Here is a 15,711-nt window from a genome sequence, read left to right on the forward strand (position 1 = left end):
GTTTTGGCACAGTCTAGCTCTTCTAGATTGGAGAAGGAAATGGCAACCCACTCCAGTATTCTTCCCCAGAGAATCCCAGGGACGGGGGAGCCTGGCGGGCTGCCGTCTATGGGGTCACACAGAGTCAGACACGACTGAAGCAACTTAGCAGCAGCAGCAGCAGCTCCTCTTCTAGAGCTTGCCAGCCAGAGAGTGCTTTGTCAGTAACTACTTCTGAGCTATGGGCATGGAATAAAAAGAATCTCTTTCACTGAAAGGGAAAGTCAGTCTACTTGGTCCTACAGTTGTTATAACTTCCTCTTTTAGTCCTAGCAAAAACCCAGAGAAGGTGATGGTGGCTTTTGCCATAGGAGCAAGATTTCACAGAGGTAACAGGACTAGCTATTTAATTCCTCTGTGTATATGACATGGACTTCTTTATAAGCAATATCACTTGCACCTCTACGTAGAAGAAGAAGGGTATTTATTAGGTATGTTGTAACCTGAGTTTATATAAGGTTAATATATAGTATTGACAATTTAGAATGTGAAGTCCCACTTAGGAAGAATAGGGAAAATGTAATCCTGAAAGCATGAAAGGGAAGGAGAAGCACATCATTGTAAGACAGTCTGTCATCTTTTGTGAGCATAACTGCCAAAAGCCAAATGCTCAGAACTTCCACATTCATGGGCTTGTGTTTCTATAAGATTATAAGACTTTGTCGAACTTTATACAGCAAATTTGAGTATGTGTATCTCATAACTCAGAAATTTCATTCCATAACATTACATTTGTCACACAGTTTACAGAAAAATTTGATTGTTGTTGCTGTCTTGAAAGTGTGAGTCCTCTCCATCTTGGTGGCTGCTTTGTAGCCCCGCCGCACTGTTCAGATGTAGCAAAACCCCCTTCTGAGAAGGCCTTGATAGGAGAGAGAAAGAAATACTAACACAAACAGTTAGCAAGCAAGGTGTTGCCTTAATCAAGCTGCATTGATGATGATAACCTTTAAGAGTAGTTTCAGGTCTCCAGATTCTGTGTACTACAAGGAGGCTGTGATTGCCATACTTAGAATATAGTGGGCAATTAATGATAATGATGGATTATATTCCCTTCTAGAAATGTGAATTTGAAGTGTTGTACTTAGGTATATCTGATAAAAATGTATTCAGTGACCTTTTATTTCTGCGTTATCCAGTGTGGAAATGAAATTTATGACACTGGTCATAGGAAGTTAAAAATAATGTATGAGGAACAACTGGTAAAAAAAAATTTGCTTTCAGAATGAGTACAGTGGACATTGTCACATAAACATGTTGAAATGTTTTAAATATCCATCAACATTTCTTTGATGTTTGGAGCTAAACAGAAGACCTGGCAGAACAGGACATTATTACTCATTTAATCCTCTCAGCAACCTGTGACTTTTACAGATAATGATCCTGAGGAATGAGAGGTTACATAAGAGGTTAAGTTCTCAATTGCTTTTGTCTTATAAAAAATATATTTAATCCTAGAAACAATGTTAGAAAGAATAAATATGAAGTAGGAAGAAAATTATGGACCTTCTTTAGTAATCTGCCTACAAGTTAATCCGGATACTTAGACTTTCATCCTTTTGCATGATTTAATATATTTAAAAGTTAATTAAATGCCCTCCCCAAATCATTGCTTGGTAGTGATTAGCAGGGGCTGTTCATTGTTGACTAGAAATGAGGTAGTAATTTGATTCAGTTTCAAAATAAATTCTTCATTTTAAATAAAGACTTTTTACTAAAATAGATGACTTTTCTGTTTTAATTGAGGGATAATTGCTTTACAGACTTTTGTTGTTTTCTGCCAAACCTCAACATGAATCAGCCATAGGTATACACATATCCCCTCCCTTCTGATCCTCCCTCCCATCTCCCTCCCCATCCCACCCCTCTAGGTTGATACAGAGCCCCTGTTTGAGTTTTCTGAGCCACACAGCAAATTCCTGTTGGCTGTCTGTTTTACATATGGCAATGTAAGTTTCCATGTTACTCTTTCTGTACATCTCACCCTCTTCCCTCTCCCCATGTCCGTAAGTCTATTCTCTATGTCTGTTTCTCCATTGCAGCCCTGTAAATAAATTCTTCAGTATCATTTTTCTAGATTCCGTATATATGTGTTAGAATAATAATATTTATCTTTCTCTTTCTGGCTTACTTCACTCTGTATAATAAACTTAACATTAAGCACATTGGTAAAAATAATTGCTAAATATTGCTCTTTTCCTTTAACAGCTATTGTAGACTTGTTGCCTGAGATACAAAAATTAGAAATTTTATTGTCTAAGGGCTTCAACTTATATGGTTGAGAACTTCAGTTTCTGGTGTATCCTTAATAAATTGTTACTGAACCTAATTTCTTTCTTTCTTTTTTTTTTTTTCGATTTTATTTATTTATTTTTTCATTTATTTTTATTAGTTGGCGGCTAATTACTTCACAACATTGCAGTGGGTTTTGTCATACATTGACATGAATCAGCCATGGAGTTACATGTATTCCCCATCCCGATCCCCCCTCCCACCTCCCTCTCCACCCGATTCCCCTGGGTCTTCCCAGTGCACCAGGCCCGAGCACTTGTCTCATGCATCCCACCTGGACTGGTGATCTGTTTCACTATAGATAATATACATGCTGTTCTCTCGAAACATCCCACCCTCGCCCGAACCTAATTTCTTTAACTGATTTTCTTACTAGTATAAAATGATTTCTTTACTTAAATATTAGCAAAATATTTATGAACCAACAAAGGAAAATACATGCTACAAATTTGTTTATAATATAATCATTTTGATATAGGCATAAAAGCTCTATAGTACAGAAATAATTTTTTCACAGAGAAAGCATGATATTCCCTGGAATTTTTGTCTTGGGCTACTTTCAATGTTGGTCACTTTCCTCTGCCTTGCTTTCCTGTTTTTTTAACCTGTATTCCTCTTTCTTGCAGTTCAACAACATGTTGTTATACTGTGTGCCAAAATTCAGCTTGGTGGGCTCTAAGTTCACTGTTCGAACCAGGGTAGGCATCGATGGAATGAAAATTGTAGAGACTCACAATGAAGAATATCCACACACTTTCCAGGTATCTGGGAAAGAGAGAACACTGGAACTGCAAGCCAGGTAAGAGAACCATTCCTCTCTCACAACTTTCCAAAAGCATCAGGTTAAATCATAGGATACAACAATTCTGAGGCCTTTTCCCAAGCGTGGTTGAATATAAATGGAAAGATATAAGCTCTTTAAAGTCAGAAATTGTCTTCCTTTTTGATTCCTGGTGCCTAGAATAGTGGTTTTTCAGACAGTAAACATTCAATAAATTAATTTGGCTGTTTAGATTTACAAGGTGCAGAGAATGAAGTTGTTGCATTCAAGCTGAAGTTTCAAGTCTTGGAGGAAAAATTTCTCTCCTAACCATTTTCCCTTTCATCTTTCCTTTTGGTTCACAAATGTTTACTGATGTTTATTATTTCATGATAAACATTGAAACTGTAGCAATCTGTCCTTCACAGACTCTGTGTCTGTAGGACTTAATGACACTTTGGTCTAGGGAATGACTGGAGGAGGCATTTTGGAAAAGATAATTCTCCTGCCACAATTGAGGATACATGAAGGGGGTCATCTGGGGCTCTAGTAGCCTCTAGCAACCAGGACTTCTGGAAGGGGTGGCTCTTCTTATATGCTTTATTGAGTAGGAGAAAAGAGCTAGAGGTCTAGCATCCATCCCTCTAGCATAACCATGTTTGGAAAGAAAAAAAAAACCTGAGAACCACCTGTAGTAGATCACAGCCACCTCATGTGTGAAACTCTAGGAAACAGAATGCTGTCAGAAACTATCATCCTTTTATCCTATAAAGACCAAGCATGGTGAAAATTGAGATTTGCCAGAAGTTTTGTACAGATCAGAAGATTAACTACTAATCCCAGGTCTAATAGTTCTGATACCTTAGAGCCTGTGGAGAATCAGAGAGCCCTGGTGTTCCTTTCTATGTGGTTCTGGCTGCCCGCGTGAGCTCATCCAGGATATTTGTGCTTATTAGTAAGGCGCCTGCCAGGCTACAGTTGATAGGGTTGCAAAGAGTCAGATACAGCTGAAGCGACTTAGCACACACAATTCTGTACAAGCTTAAACTTCATGTTTTCAAAAGAGAATAAATTATTTTAGTATGAATTTGTGCCCAGGGAGCAAGGGAATGGTGAATACAGATATGGAATGTGTGGCAGACTAGGAAAGTTTGAAGAAATACCTTGCCAGTTCTTTGATTTTCCACAGAAAATATTTAATGAACCTGTTTTGCTTAGGGAGCTTCCAGGAAGGTTCTCTGAGGATTAGAAGGTGGAATTTCAAGCATGAGTTAGAGTGGTGAAGTACTTGGCCTTAAATGTTACGGTTTTCCTACTTTATCATGGTGAGATTTGGACCCTGCTGTCAAACCTAAGAGAACAATGTATGTTACTGTGCGTGGAAGCTCTTGACTGAAGTCTTTATTCAGTGGTCGACTTACTGAGTGACCCTGGTGACAGGGAAGACTCATCAATATTTCAGATCATCATAGAAGTCTTCATTACTGATGAATGAAGGTGTTGCTGGCTCTGAATATGAGCACAGTTTCAAATCTGCAAACCTAAGAGATGTGTCTGAACAGCAGACAAGAGATTGTCAGGGTTTCTTGGCTTTCCTGAGTAGTGAGGAACTCCAGCCCCTCCATTAGCAGGCTGGGCTATTTTTCCCTTCAGGATGGGGCTGATCCATGAAATTTTTTCTTAAGTAGAGGCAGTTTATTATTTTGCAGAGTTGCATCATGTACTACAGGATACATTACAATTAGTATTGAAAACACATTCATTTTTCCTTAAATTTCTTATTTCCATAATCTCATTCAGAGGAGGCAATGGCAACCCACTCCAGTACTCTTGCCTGGAAAATCCCATGGATGGAGGAGCCTGGTAGGCTGCAGTCCATGGGGTCACAAAGAGTCGGACACAACTGATCAACTTCACTTTCACTTTGCACTTTCACGCGTTGAAGAAGGAAATGACAACCCACTCCAGTGTTCTTGCCTGGAGAATCCCAGGGACGGGGGAGCCTGGTGGGCTGCCATCTCTGGGGTTGCAGAGTCGGACACAACTGAAGCGACTTAGCAGCAGCAGCCTAATCTCATTGCATTAGTTGTATTTATCATTATATGGTGACTTGAAGGTCTGAATGAAATGTGATTATTTATCTTCTGGTCCATAATGACTCTCTCAAGAGTATAGACGCACATTGAAATTCTCAGAAAGTCAGAGGAATTAAATGGAACCTCAATTTGGGTATATATTTGATGGTATTTAAAGAGAATTCACTTCTGAAGCAAATACGGGGAAAAACGTACTGCTTTTCTAACTAAATAAGTCAGCCTCAAGACTGACCTCTTACATTTTGCTTCCCCTTCCACATTCAAAAGAATATAAGCTTTTGAATCAGAATTATTTTATATAGTTTTTATCAGTGGTTTTCTATTGCCAAATGGTTATAAAAATAGAGTAATGAATAAACAAAGGAGTAAAAAAAATCTGTCATGATTGAGAAAGTAAAACAAAAAACATTGAAGACTTGTCAAGTTACTTTGCATTTAAAAAGTTAAAAGCAGCTAGCAGATGACTATGCTTCCAGAGCAACAGAGCTGATTTTGTGGGAGTGGGCATAGCATTAGGGGAAATCTTTTTTGAGGGTTAAGATTGAAGCCCCTGCCCCAACCAAGGTTCTTGGTTCAAGGATCCCCATATGAAAAATAAGCAGAGTCTTTAACATTTGACAGGCACAGATTCCAGCAGCATTCCTGGCATATCATGATAGATACTCAGTAATAAATTTGTGAGAAAGATGGATGGTGTTATAGGAGCAAGCCTCCTGCCAGACTCTCACATATGTGATACCTGTGGGACTGAGGCATGTGACATTCAGACTGAGACTGGGACTCAAACTTAGCCCTAGCCTACCAAATACACACAAATAAAGCCCATTCTTCACAATCCCTCAATTTGGAGATAAAGTCTACTAAATGGGAAATTATTTTCCCACCAGAAAATTATTAAATACTGGGGTTCATTAATCTGTGAAATCTCCTTCCCACAGGCATTTAAATTTTTGTTGTACTTTATCTATAATGAATTAAGCATGGTGTTGCCTGAAGCCTCCTAGCAAAATAAAATTAAATTGCTTATCAAAGGAAATGTTAAATAGCTCCCCCTTACAAAGACAATTTATGTTCTCAAGGATAATTACAATCTTTCCTAAGATGGGTTGTGACTAGTAGCCTTTCAAAGCCTCATGTGTTTTCATAAAAGTGAATTGGAAGACTAAGCCTATATCTAGTATAATGCTAGGTCTACAGATACCTAATATATACAGCTAGTTGATGGTTGTTAAACCAGTAGAAGCCCAGCTTAACTCTCTCTGTCAAAAATTGTATGTACCGAAATAAATGGATAGTTTAAAACTATGTTTATAAATTCATTTGTTCAGTTGCCAGAGATTCTGTTTTATTTTTATTATAACTCCTTCTTGGACATCCCCAAATTTTTCATAAAGTTGGAATAACATAAAAGCATAGTTTTATGCACCAGGTATAACTCATTAATATTCTCTTTTTTTTCACTTTAATTTTTTGTTGTTCATGTTTTAGTTCTGAGCAAGACAAAGAAGAATGGATCAAGGTAAACCTGATTTCTGTTTTCATTTTTGTTTTGTGGTAACCTCTGTATGTCTGCTGCAGTATTCTTGCCTGAGAATCCCACAGACAGAGGAGCCTGGCAGGCTATAGTCCATCGGGTCATAGAAAGAATCAGACATGGTTTAGCAAGTAAACAACAACTGTATGCATACCCAGATGTGCATATATTGTTGTATTATGCACATATTGTAGTCATCAGAATAAGGTCATTTAATTTTTAAGGTGATTTATATCTTAGGTATTTGTTTAATAAAGTATTTATTTAATTTGCATGTGACACTTTAATATATATTTGAATTTCATATGTATTTTAGGCACTTCAAGAGACTATTGATGCTTTCCATCAGAGGCATGAAACTTTCAGAAATGCAATTGCCAAGGATAATGAGATTCACTCAGAGGTTTCTGTAAGTTGAATTAATTCTTTTGAGTTCTTTTCTTTCTGCAGTTGCAGAAGATCTGTCTAGTCATTTTGTTATCCACTTTTTTTCCCTTTCCGACACCAAAACTGGCTGTTTGAACGGAATCTCATTTCTTATTTGACTAAAATAGAGTGCCTTTTCATGCTGCTTAAACTTCTTTGAACCTTTGTTTTCTTTTGCATCCTGAGTTTCAGGACATGGTATGAACAATGTTGTTAAAATGTTTCTTAAAATGAATGAATGGATGGATGGAAATGACAGTTTTTGCCATTAAAATTCAATCTCTTTCCTTTTTAGACTGCTGAGCTAGGGAAAAGAGCTCCAAAATGGATCCGAGATAATGAAGTTACAATGTGTATGAAATGCAAGGAGTCTTTTAATGCCCTGACAAGAAGAAGGCATCATTGTCGAGCATGTGGACATGTACGTGAGATTTCTTCGTCATTGAGGTTGCTAATCAGTATTTAAGGGTTATAAAATCATTATCTTGGAAAATAAAAAGAAATAATTCAATAAATCACTTAGTTGGTAAACTTATTTTGGTGATAACTTTATGCAAAAGATTGTGCTGGGTCCAGGGGGAAAACTGGTAAGCAAAGTGATAGCTAGTTTCACAGAGCTTACATTTTAATGGGGAAAATAGATCAGTCAAGTAAATAAGAATTTCAACTGACTATAAATGCAATAAGAAATCAAGAAGTTAAAATGGAGAATAATAGTAATGAAACAAGATTTGGAAGCAATTTTACTTAGAAAAATGAAGACATATCTGAGGGGTTGATATTTAAGCTGATGCCTAAAACGTGAGCTAACCATAAAAAAGAAAGGCAGGAAGTACATTCAGGCAGTAAGAGTTGTATATCAAAAGCCCTTTGGTAGGAAAAAACTTGATCTATTCTTGAGACTATCAAAAGGTCACGCAGCTGAAGCATAATGAGCGATCTAAGAAATAGATAAATAAGAATCAAAGGAGTCAAGAGCTTTGAGAAAATAAGAGATGAAATCTGTAGCTTAAGTAGAAGTTCAGGCTTTTGATAGGGAGAAGGGAACTTCTCTCCATTATAACAGAGGATGAAGGGAAAGGTGAGGGCTAATGTAGATGTGGTTTTGTTTTTTGTGTTTTTTTTAATGCTATTTATTTTTTGTGGATGTGTTTTTGATTTTCTGGTGGGAAATGAGGGGATTTAGATCTGATAATATCTACATTTTCATTGAAATATGAGGAAGAGTCATCATCCAAAAATAAAAGGGGAAGGAAGATGAGGGCAGGCGATTTGAAAAAGAGAGTTGTCTCTGGGCAAGGAAAAGAACCTACCAAAGAAACAGTGATGGCCTTCTGGCTACCTTTTAGAGGTTTATGGTTATAAATTTAAAAGGACACACTAGTCCATTTAATACAGTGATATTTCTCTAACAAGATTCAGCAGCGCAAATCAGAAAAGGCAGCTGACAGGTTTACAACAATTGAATTGTTTCATATGGAAAGAGTGAGAAGAGACAAAAGCATGAACTGAAGCTGGAGGGAAGTAGCAGGTTTTGGAGGGCCTTGTAAGCCAAGTTGAAGATTAGTACTTTCTTCTAAAAAGCAACACAAAGACAGAAGGGTAGGCATTGTAGTGTCATGATTGAATGTATTATTAGTATGCTTTTGTGCAACAGTTTTCATTGATAGTACTCATAGATTATTCTCAATTACTCTGCAGATTTATTCTTCCTTTTTTCCCAAGATTTGACTCAAATGAAAGTTTTATAAGCAAAACCAAATTGATAGCAAATATCTCCCCCCACTCCCCCTCAGGGTAAGACTCTTTAATCTATCACTGAGTTTATTTGAAATGATATCAGATATTGACATACTATTTTAAATAAACAAAAATACATTTGAATATTCTGTGGCCTAATTTGAAGAATAAATATTAGTTGATATGAATTTGCAGATACAGACATGTCTAATTTTAAATCCTAGAGTAATTTCATTGTAATCATGAGAAAACAATGGATAATTTTTATCATGAATTTTATATGCTGTGAATCTACCACAAAAGTTTTGCTAATATTTGTATTTCTCAAATATAGTTTTTCTACTATAAATGGAAAATTGCTTCTAGAAGGAAGGAGATAATTTTTTATTTTTTAATTTTTTTTTCATTTATTTTTATTAGTCAGAGGCTAATTACTTTACAGTATTGTAGTGGTTATTGTCATACATTGACATGAATCAGCCATGGATTTACATGTATTCCCCACCCCGATCCCCCCTCCCACCTCCCTCTCCAACCGATTCCTCTGGGTCTTCCCAGTGCACCAGGCCCGAGCACTTGTCTCATGCATCCAGCCTGGGCTGGTGATCTGTTTCACCCTAGATAATATACATGTTTCGATGCCATTCTCTTGAAACATCCCACCCTCGCCTTCCACAGAGTTCAAAATTCTGTTCTGTACATCTGTGTCTCTTTTTCTCTTTTGCATATTGGGTTATCGTTACCATCTTTCTAAATTCCATATATATGCGTTAGTATACTGTATTGGTCTTTATCTTTCTGGCTTACTTCACTCTGTATGATGGGCTCCAGTTTCATCCATCTCATTAGAACTGATTCAAATGAATTCTTTTTAATGGCTGAGTAATATTCCATGGTGTATATGTACCACAGCTTCCTTATCCATTCGTCTGCTGATGAGCATCTAGGTTGCTTCCATGTCCTGGCTGTTATAAATAGTGCTGTGATGAACATTGGGGTGCACGTGTCTCTTTCAGATCTGGTTTCCTCAGTGTGTATGCCCAGAGTGGGATTGCTGGGTCATATGGCAGTTCTAATTCCAGTTTTTTAAGAAATCAAGGAGATAATTTTTTAAACCACAAGGTTTTCTTTTCACTAAGAAGTAGCTTGCATTTGCATTGTAGTTATTCATTCTATAAATGTCCTTGGTATTCTATAAATGTCATTGGCATTCTATAAATATTTATTATATAAATAGGGAGCAAAATATACAAGGATGATTCCTCATAGAGCTTAGAGCCTAGTGAGGTTGACAGACATTAATCAAATAATCACACAGGTATATGATTAAAAATTGTGATCAGTAAATGAAAAAAGTGCATGAAACTTTAGTACACAGTGGTGAGATGGGCTATATTCTGGAAGCTGGAGGAGTCTTCCTTGAGGAAGTGAACTTTGAGTAAAATATCTGAAGAATGAGCAAGAATTAACTCACTGAAGCATAGATGAGAGAGGGAAGGATGCATAGCACTGTAGGAACTATAAGAAGTCAGTGACACTGAAGACAGAATAAAAGGGATAGATCACGCAAGACTTTATAGGCCATGGTTAAAAATTTGCTCATTATCCAAGAGTAAAGGGAAGATGTTAAAGGAATTTAAATAGAAGAGAAACAGATTAGCATTTTAAAGGAAGTATCTCATTCCATTTGGAAAATAGCTTGAAGGGGCTCTTAAAGCAGCACCTGCACTCCAGTAAATATGCTCCAAGGACCAGCCATGAGGCTATAATGGTCCAAACCAGGACACTGATAGCTTGGACTCAGGTGATTGCAAGGAAGATATGACAGATTGAAAAAGTGTCTGGGAGGTAAAATCAGCAGGGCTTTATAATAAGGTGAATCTATGGGGTGAGGTGAAGAGAGGGGTCAGGATGACTCCTAGGTTTCTGACTTGCCATGTCTGGTTAGAAGACTGTTATTTAGAGCAATAGAGAGTACTGTTAAGAGGGGAACAGGTTGGGGGCGGGGGGCAAGTGTAATAGGGAGAAAGCTGAGGGCAAGGAAGACTATGAATTCCTTTGGGGAGGATATTGATTAAATATCCAGAAGTATGCTTCCCAGGAAGATCCTCTGGAGGAGGAAATGGCAACCCACTCCAGTATTCTTGCCTGGAAAATCCCATGGCAAGAGGAGCCTGGTGGGCTGTAGTCCATAGGGCACAAAGAGTCAGACATGACTGAGTATACATGAATGCACATGAAGTATGAAAATGTGTACCAAGCCTTTGAAGATCTCCTACCTTTAGGGGCCAGAAAGAGAAGGATGAGCAAGCAGAGCCCATCACAAATAACATTATAATAAGATGACAAATATTCCAAGTGTTCATGGGAATATTAATAGTCTAGTAAAAATTTGCATTTAGCTTTTTCTCATTTATTATTACCCATAACTGATTACTGCTTAAATCTTATTTTATAAATATGGTTATTCACTCTTATTTTTTCTTAATTTAAGGTGGTTTGTTGGAAGTGTTCTGATTATAAAGCTCAACTTGAGTATGATGGTGGTAAATTGAGCAAAGTCTGTAAAGACTGTTATCAAATAATAAGTGGATTCACAGACAGTGAAGAAAAGAAAAGGAAAGGAATTTTAGAGGTATGAAATATTAAATATTGGATATCTTTCAGATTTTTTCTTTTTTTCTTTTGTTTTTTATACTAGAAATAGAATTTCCTTTTAACTCTGAAAAATACAAGTAATATATTTTTTTATTTCTCTTAGTATAACAATTTGGACCATGACAAGCAAGATTTATACTTTTGTTCTGTTGCTGACTCTTGGGATCGTGCTCAGTTGTATAGAAAGAAGAGGGGCAGTGCTTGATTAACCAAAATGCATTTGAGAGTAAATCTAGTCCTTCCTTGGTATCTGGGGGATTGGTTACAGGCCCCTCCACAGATACCAAAATCCATGGATGCTCAAATCTCTTATATCCATTCAGTGGTGTGGTACAGCCAGCCCTTCATATCCTTAGGGTCTGTATCCACAGATATAGAGGGCTGATTGTGTATTGACTCTGTGAAGGTGTGGTCAAATATTAGAGTATTAATTGTATCTCTTTTAATGCTCAACTTATTACAATATATCTATTTATTTTTAAGAGGAAACTGTCTCTCTCAATTTCATCATATTGACTTTGAAAACTATTGTATGATATAAAAATTTAGATTAAAGTCTTATTACCTGAAAAACTCTTTCAGCTTATTGCATTAAAAGCATTGTTTAATGGCCAGTGACAGTAATCTGAGAACTACACTGAAATATGAAATGTCTTACAACTGAGTTTTATTTAATGTTTTACATAAATTCAGACCTCCCAAACCTAGGAACTATAATGCAGCTAATATCTGAAATGAGTTTTATACCCAAATATATTAACAACATAAGTAATAAATTACATAATAAGGCTCTTGGTGAGAGAAGTTCAAGATAGCCTGGAAATCTGTGATCAAAATTCTTATGTATCTAAAGTTATAGAAATACTTGGTTAATCTAGAATTTCTACAATTCATTGATTCTAAGAATCACTTAGTATTTTTTAAACATCTATGCTGTATAAACATACAAAAATAATTTCTGTTAACTGAAGAAGGATCATAAACTTTAAAGTCCACTTGAGGTTAAAGTATGGTCCCACAAGCTATAACTGTATTCTTCTAGGATGGATGTTGCTTGTATGGCAAACCAGAGTGGACTTTCTCTGGCAGGGGATGGTGCAAAGACATGCTTCAGTAGCTCCTAGAAACAAAAGTCATAATTTAGTATAAAAATTTTGCAATATGATAATAAAAAGTATGGAATGCCTTGGAGTCAAGGAAGATAGGTAACATTTCATTTGAGTCCATGATTAGTGTTCCTTGTCTTCAGATTGATTTTAAGTGTTCATCTATAAGATCTCTGCTTAGCTATATTTTTGTAAAATACATAATTATGTACTCAGGTATCATCACAAGTCAGATTGCTGTAAAAGTTTCTAAATGCTTATTCTTGCTTTTTGTGCTTATCTCTGACTAGTAGCAAAACAGTTTGCACACCAGCACTGCTCAGTGGATGACACTGGATTTGAGAGATACAAAATAGATGCAGGGATTTCCCTGGCAGTCCAGTGGTTAAGATACTGCGTTTCCACTGCAGGGAACACAGGTTCAAAACCTGGTCAGGGAACTAAGATGCTGCATGCCTCAAAAAGAAAGAAAAGAAAAAGGCAGAAAATAGATGCAAACCATTGATCATTTTTTAGCATGGCCAAAAAATAGAAAAGAAAAAACAGAAAATAGATGCAAACCAATTGCTTTCCATAATATATGTAATAAAAACCATCATTAGTCAAAGGATTTTGTTCCCTTTTTAACCAGTTATTTATGTAATAGGAGCCAAAGCAGAAAACTGTACAGGGCTCTACCAAGAGTTAATGTAATTTTAAAAACTTTGAAATTATCTCAGGTAAAGGGCAGAGATTGCTGGTAATCATTTGCCTTTTTGCTATTGTATTCTTAAATAGTGATGCTGATATAGCTTTGTGGCTGAGTTCAAGTTCTGGATCCAGACTCAAATCCTAGGACACCATTTCCTAAATCTTAGGAAAGCTATTTCATCTCTAAACCTCATGATAATGAAAGTAATAACTTTTCAGTGTTGGTGTGAATGTCACATGAATTGATACAAGTAGTAAGCTAAGAAAAGTGCCTTCATAGTAAGTAGTCAATAAATGTTTAATTTTGTATAAATTCAAGGTCTGCTAATACAATTAAAATTGACTAATTCATCATAGATCTAGATGCATATTTAATTAACTGTTGCAGATGAACCTTTTTTTTGGACAATCCCAGGAGGCATTTTATGTAAATATAATTTATGAATATTCCCTGCAGTTGAATCACTTCGCTGTCTGGGTTTATTTTGTGTTCATTTCTCTGTCTCACTGTCTCTTTGCATTATATTTTCTAGATTGAATCAGCGGAAGTATCTGGAAACAGTGTGGTGTGCAGCTTTCTGCAGTATATGGAAAAGTCAAAACCTTGGCAGAAAGCTTGGTGTGTGATCCCCAAACAAGACCCTCTCGTGCTGTACATGTACGGTGCCCCCCAGGTATCTAAACTATATCTTTCTGAAGGGACAGAAGGAGGCCAGTGGACCCTGAACTTAAAATTTTTCCATTACTTCTCTATAGAACAAAATAATTCATACAGTTTCACTATTTTTCAATATAGTTGAAAAATATAAGTAACTATAATTCAGATTCGTTTAGACTGATTCCTTCTATGTGTGCTTAGTCGCTCAGTCATAGCCAACTCTTTGCAACCCCATGGACTGTAGCCCACCAGGCTCCTCTGTTCATGGGATTCTCCAAGCAAAAAATATTGGAATGGGTAGCCATTTGCTTCTCCAAGGGAGAGGGGATCTTCCAGACCTAGGGATCGAACCCATTCTCCTGAATTGCAGGCAGATTCTTTACTGTGTAAGCCACCAGGGAAGCCCGATTCCTTCTATAGACAAAAATGTCTTCTCCCTATGGATCATTTGCCCTCTTCTGTCAATCCTTTTCAGTGGGTTTGAGAAAATATGGGTTGAATTAGTAAAAAGCATGGGAAGAAAAGGTTGAGTCAGAGGGAAAGGCAAGGAGACTTTTTAATGATAGGAAATATCAATAAGCCTTTTTTTCAACCCCTGAAAGGATGGATACCTGAAAAAGAAAGCAATGTGAGAAGAAGGTGACTTTAAATCAACCTTGGATTACCATTATCCAGTAATAATTTTGGGGAACCTCGTATGAATGTATCTGAAATAAGTATTTGGGAACAACAGACATATACCTGGCATTAATGGATTGTATTGTGCTTAAAAACCAACAACACATAAATCAATTGTGCACTCACCTAGAAACATGAAAATTTTGATGTACCTACTGTATTTTAGCCTATATCTACTTTAAGGGCTAGTGAAACTTTATTTTCAAAATAGACTAAAAATGCCAAGATGTGTACATGTATTTTTTTAATTGAAGTATAAATGATTTACAATATCATATAAACTTCAGATGTATAGCACAGCTATTCAGAAATCACTCTGTGTGTGTGTGTGTGAAAGTGAAAGTCCCTCAGTCGTGTCCAACTCTTTGCAACCCCATGTAGCCTGCCTGGCTCCTCTGTCCTTGGACTTCTCCAGACAAGAATACTGGAGTGGGTAGCTGTACCCTTCTCCAGGGGATCTTCCCAACCCAGGGATTGAACCCAGGTCTCCTGCATTGCAGGCAGATTCTTTACTGTCTGAGCCACCCGGGAAGCCCATATACATATTTTTTAGATTCTTTTCCCTTATAGGTTATTACATAATATTCAGTATAGTTCCCTGTGTTATCAGTAGGTCCTTGTTGGTTATCAATTTTATACATATGAGTGTGTGTGTGTGTGTTAATCCTAGCCTCCTAATTTATCTCTCCTTCCACTCCTTTTTCCCCTTTGGTAACCAAAAACCAATTATTTTTTCTGTGTGAGTGTCTTTTTCTGTTTTGGAAATAAGTTCATTTGTGTCTTTTTTTTCTTTTAGAGCCCACACATAAGTGATATCATATAATATTTGCCTTTCCTTTCCTGGTTTACTTCACTTAGTATAATAATTTCTATGTCCATCCAAGTTGCTGCAGATGACATCGTTTCATTCTCTTTATGGCTGAGCAATATTCCATTGTGTATGTGTGTGTATATATATATATATATATATATATACCACATCTTGTTTATACTTTCATCTCTGGATGGATATTTAGGTTGTTTCCATGTTTTGA

General features: G+C 36.6%; 1 protein-coding gene across 4 annotated transcripts in view; it reads left to right on the forward strand.

The window, feature by feature from the left end:
• The window catches only part of FGD4 (FYVE, RhoGEF and PH domain containing 4), a 236,590-nt gene that overhangs the window by 203,646 nt on the left and 17,233 nt on the right, over positions 1–15,711 (forward strand). For all 4 annotated transcript variants that reach the window (XM_043881495.1, XM_043881496.1, XM_043881497.1 and 1 more), the window contains exons 11-16: positions 2,958–3,130; positions 6,676–6,706; positions 7,038–7,130; positions 7,443–7,568; positions 11,382–11,522; positions 13,875–14,015. In XM_043881495.1, coding sequence (XP_043737430.1) covers positions 2,958–3,130; positions 6,676–6,706; positions 7,038–7,130; positions 7,443–7,568; positions 11,382–11,522; positions 13,875–14,015 — 705 coding nt within the window. The remainder of the gene's footprint in view (positions 1–2,957; positions 3,131–6,675; positions 6,707–7,037; positions 7,131–7,442; positions 7,569–11,381; positions 11,523–13,874; positions 14,016–15,711) is intronic.

The sequence above is a fragment of the Cervus elaphus genome, chromosome 22, assembly GCF_910594005.1.
Source record: "Cervus elaphus chromosome 22, mCerEla1.1, whole genome shotgun sequence".
NCBI lineage: Eukaryota > Metazoa > Chordata > Mammalia > Artiodactyla > Cervidae > Cervus > Cervus elaphus.